The sequence below is a fragment of the Natator depressus genome, chromosome 9 (assembly GCF_965152275.1).
Source record: "Natator depressus isolate rNatDep1 chromosome 9, rNatDep2.hap1, whole genome shotgun sequence".
Lineage (NCBI taxonomy): Eukaryota > Metazoa > Chordata > Testudines > Cheloniidae > Natator > Natator depressus.
This window is the reverse complement of record NC_134242.1, coordinates 2,353,692-2,358,682: the sequence shown is the minus strand read 5'-3', so window position 1 is coordinate 2,358,682 and position 4,991 is coordinate 2,353,692. Positions and strand designations below refer to the sequence as shown.

General features: G+C 49.0%; 1 protein-coding gene across 1 annotated transcript; it reads left to right on the top strand.

Moving 5' to 3' along the window:
• Window positions 1-875: 875 nt before the first annotated feature.
• On the top strand, window positions 876-3,598 carry LOC141993667 (alpha-tectorin-like; the record flags this gene model as incomplete). Its single annotated transcript, XM_074963208.1, has 4 exons — window positions 876-1,403; window positions 2,430-2,994; window positions 3,163-3,365; window positions 3,473-3,598. Coding segments are annotated over exons 1-4 (1,422 nt in total), but the record flags the coding sequence as incomplete, so codon positions are not given.
• Window positions 3,599-4,991: the final 1,393 nt, after the last annotated feature.

The window sequence follows — 4,991 nt, the reverse complement described above, 5'->3', positions numbered from 1 at the left end:
AGCGGCGGACCAGCTTTGAGAGCCACTGCACGAGAGCACACTCCCTACCCAAGCCTGGAATGGAATCCAAGATCCTAAGTCGCACCATTCCTCTGCTGTCAGCAAATATCTGTGAAACCCACTGGCAAAGTGTGTGTTTCATGCCCTGCTAGTGCTGGTCCTGCCTATGCACTGAGTGAGGCAGAAAAAAATAGTACAAGACCATGTAACTAAAGACGCTATCCTAATGCACACGTACAAGGGGGCTGGATAAAGGTTGCAGGGGTAACCCTAATTCTGGCATATTTTAACCTTTGCTTGCTTGACTTTACAATTTTAATAAAGTTCTTTCAACAGAATTAGGTGTGGGGAAGTGAGTGGTGGTGGTGGTGAGGGTTTAATATATGTAAATAACCAGACATAATCTAGAGCAGAATCGCTCCTCTCTCTTGATTTTCTTTTAGTGACGTTAATCAGGAGTTTGGGAAGGAAGAAAAATATAAACTAAGTGATTAATATTAATAATAAATAGAAAAATCACATTAATATAGTCCTGCCACCTAAACGAGCAGCCAAGAAGAGTAATTTGTTTTTTCCCTTAACTCAGTTATATACAGTGGAAGTTTCCCTGCAATACTCTGCAGGATAGATGGGCTTTTCTTGCTGTCAAAAGGATAAACTGAAAGTGAACTGGGAGTTTTGATGGAGAATAAAAACAGACGAAGGTCTTCGGGTTTTGGCACAAAATGCTTTTAAAAGGAACAAAATATATTATTGCAAATCAGTAGTTAAAAGGATTAATGTGGATGGTTTTTCAATTTACAGCACTGATCTGTGCACCAAATAGTCACTATGAAGCATGCACGGCAGCCTGCCCTGCTACCTGTGTCAACCCAATGGCTCCTGCCAGCTGCAGCCTGCCGTGTGTGGAAGGATGCGTGTGCGACAGTGGCTATCTTCTCTACAACGATGGCTGTGTCCCCAGCAGTCAGTGCGGGTGTTGGCACAATGGCAAACACTACCCTGTTGGCGCTGAATTCTGGACCGATGACACCTGCTCCTCTAAATGCAGATGTCCCTCTCAGGGGAGCAAAGTAACGTGCTCGAATGCAGCCTGCCCAGCCGATCATTACTGTGGGGTTCAGAACGGAAAACCTGGCTGCTACCCTGAGACTTACGGGATCTGCCGCGTCCACAACGACCCTCATTACAACACGTTTGACAGAGAGACTCACCACTTCATGGGGATCTGCACCTACACGCTGGCCAAAGTGTGCGCCAACTCCAGCTCTCTGCCTTATTTCAACGTAGAAGCCAAGAACGAGCATCGAGGGAACCCCACGGTGTCCTATGTGCAGAAAGTCCTGGTGGAGGTTTATGGACAACACATAGAAATTCTCAGAAACCGTCCGAGCCAAGTGCTGGTAAGGAGCATTTCCTCAGTAGGGGGATTCCAGATGGGGAGTGAGCTTTGCTCTGTGTCCTTCTGTAAAGGTGACCATTTGTCACTCTCCTCTGTTGAATATGAGTCAAGAGTGTGCCCTGGTTGCCAAAAAGGCAAACGGCATTTTGGGCTGTGTAAGTAGGAGCATTGCCAGCAGATCGAGGGACTTGATCGTTCCCCTCTATTCGGCATTGGTGAGGCCTCATCTGGAGTACTGGGTCCAGTGTTGGGCCCCACACTACAAGAAGGATGTGGAAAAATTGGAAAGAGTCCAGCGGAGGGCAACAAAAATGATTAGGGGGCTGGAGCACATGACTTATGAGGAGAGGCTGAGGGAACTGGGATTGTTTAGTCTGCAGAAGAGAAGAACGAGGGGGGATTTGATAGCTGCTTTCAACTACCCGAAAGGGGGTTCCAAAGAGGATGGATCTAGAGTGTTCTCAGTGGTAGCAGATGACAGAACAAGGAGTAATGGTCTCAAGTTGCAGTGGGGGAGGTTTAGGCTGGATATTAGGAAAACCATTTGCGCTAGGAGGGCGGTGAAGCACTGGAATGGGTTACCTAGGGAGGTGGTGGAATCTCCTTCCTGAGAGGTTTTTAAGGTCAGGCTTAAAAAAGCCCCGGCTGGGATGATTTAGTTGGGGGTTGGTCCTGCTTTGAGCAGGGGGTTGGACTAGATGACCTCCTGAGGTCCCTTCCAAGCCTGATATTCTATGATTCTGTGATTCCATGAAGAGGAATCCGTGACTCCTGATCTTTCAGACTTTATATCAAGACGGTCTAAAGGGACCGTCTGCAGCGGGCAGCAGGAGCCTTCCTGAGGTTTGGGTGTTACATCTGGACAGCTTGCGCCAAGAGAAAAACAATCTGGAAATGTACGTTACTATTTCACATAGTCGTATTTGCAGTGAATGAGTCAATTTCATTGCTAATTTCTCCCTTACAAGTGTCCTAGGGCCTCACGCTGTGGAAATCACGTGGTACTTTTCCTTCCGTTTCCCATTAGGTCAATGAGGTGCTAATGACCCTTCCTGTCAGCGCAGCTGGTGGGTCAATCAGAGTGAGCCGGAGCGGACGATACGTTACCCTAGAGACAGATTTCAGACTGAGGGTTTCCTATGACACCGATCACTCGGTGGAAGTGAAGGTGCCCACCACCTATTTCAACAGGACCTGTGGCATGTGCGGTAACTTTAACGGTCGGAGACAGGATGACTATATGATGCCCGATGGGCAGCAAGCCAAGAACTCTAATGAGCTGGGAAACAGCTGGCGTGTCATGGACGACGATCCCTCTTGCGGTGGCATCCTACCACCAGACCCCTGCCCTGCAGACCAGGAGAACCTCTACAGAACAGAGAGATTCTGTGGCATGCTAACCCAGAGGCCTGGCCCCTTTGCGGTCTGCCACTCCGTGATCAATCCTGAGAGCATCTTTGAGAGCTGCGTCTATGACCTCTGTGCGCTGAATGGGAGTGAGGAGCTCCTGTGTAGCGCTCTGGCGACCTACGCGGATGCGTGTCAGGAAGCCGGGGTGACGCTTCCCTTCTGGAGAAATGCCACCTTCTGCGGTGAGTAGCAAATCTGGAGCATCCAGTCCTTGTTCAGCAAACAAATTTGTTCTTTATTGACCTGAGGTGGTTGTGAAGAACCCTTGTCACCACGTCTGTCTCCCTGTGGGGCGTGTTTCCAAGGGGGCTTTGTCGATCTTAATTCTCTTCCCCTCGTTACCCTTTCAGCTCCCACCTGCTCTGCTCCCAACAGCCACTACGAGCCTTGTATGACTGCCTGCCCTGCCACATGTCTGGACCGCCTCGCCCCCGAGAACTGCAGCAAGCCCTGTGTCGAGGGCTGCGCGTGTAATTCTGGATTCGTGCTCAGCGGAAGCGCCTGTGTGCCGGAAGCCAAGTGTGGCTGTGTGTTCCAGGACATATACTACAGTGTGAGTGAAACCACGGACCTCAGCGCCCTGGGTGGGGAACCGATCTGCCAGCATCACCCTCTTTAATGGCATCCGTTCATGCATTTCCTGTGTTTGTCTCCCGGCAGGAAGGAGAGCGCGTTGTGACGGAGAACTGCACGAGCCGCTGTGAGTGTCTTGGAAATGGCATCATGACGTGCAGTGAGCTGTCTTGTGGTCCAGATGAGATCTGCAAGATTCAAAATGGCCTGCGGGGATGTTATCCAGCCGGCACCGCTACGTGCCACATCTACGGTGACCCACATTACACCACCTTTGATGGGAAACTTCACCACTTCCAGGGTGCCTGCAACTACACCGTGGTGGAGACCTGCGATAACTCCTCTGGCAGTTTTAGGGTTACCACCCGAAATGAACACCGGGGCAGCCCCAGCTGGACAGCCATTAACTCCGTCGCTCTCACCCTGGATGGCGTCCACATTGCCCTCAGGAAGAACAGGATTGTCTACGTAAGCGCCTATCTCATCTTCATCTGGAATGTATTCCGTTGTGTGCATTTTATGTCGTGCGAATCTGCTTTAACCAGCCTATAGTCTTTCTTAAACTCTCAATGCGTTACAAGAAATAGGCCCCTTGAGATCTTGGAATCCATGTCAGCAAATACTGTCTAGTGACTTGAATTAAGAACAAGAGTCCTCATTACTTGGGTGAGCTTGGGTGACCCGCTTACCCTCTCTGTTTCTCAGTGCACCTGTCTGTACAGTCCGCATAAAAATTCATTCTCGCCTCCCAGTGATTAGTGAAGTTAAGCGATTGGAGATTGATACTGCCTGAGAATAATGACTTTCTTTCCAGGCCATTCATAACTAGAGAAGGTGTAAAAGAGCATGTGTTGGGAATAAACATTTTAAAATCAGCCGGCCGTGATCACTTGCACCCAAGAGTTCTCGAATGGCTGGGGGAGATCTCTGGCCCACTGAGGTTGATTTTTAATAAATCTCGGACTACCAGGGACCTCCCAGAAGACTGGAAGAGTGAGAAAGTTGTGTCAAGAGTTAAAAATGACAAGTGGTGTGACCCTGGTAATGATGTGGGGAATCATCGTCATTTGGGGCTACATCTATTGGGGTTCTGCGGGGATCAGTTCTAGAACGGGCACTAATCAGTATTTCTATCAATGATTTGAAAGCAAATATAAGTTGATAGCTGATTCAAATGGTGGATGACACAAAGACTGAGGACGTACTAAAATAATGATGAGGACAGGGCAGTCATACAGAGCCATGTGGATCCTGGTAAGCGGGGCCCACTCAGAGAAAATGTAGTTTTGGGTACACGCACACAGGGAAGTAGTGAGTTGAAGCCAGCAGGTGATTTTACCTCTGCGCGCGGCATTCCTGAGGCTGATAACAGAGTAGTGCGGACACCAGTTCTGGTGCTCACCTTTTAAAAAGACTTTACCGAAAGGGGAGAGGGTGCAGAGAAGAGCCCCGAAAATGCAAGGGGGCTTGCGTGGTTTGGATGTGGTAAATATTTCCATAAATTCCAGTGCTTTTTAAAAGCCACAAAGTGTTCTACAGTTGGTTTTTGTTTACACTTTACAAATGCCGTGTCCGGGAAAGTCTGTGCCCCAGAATATTTGTCTTC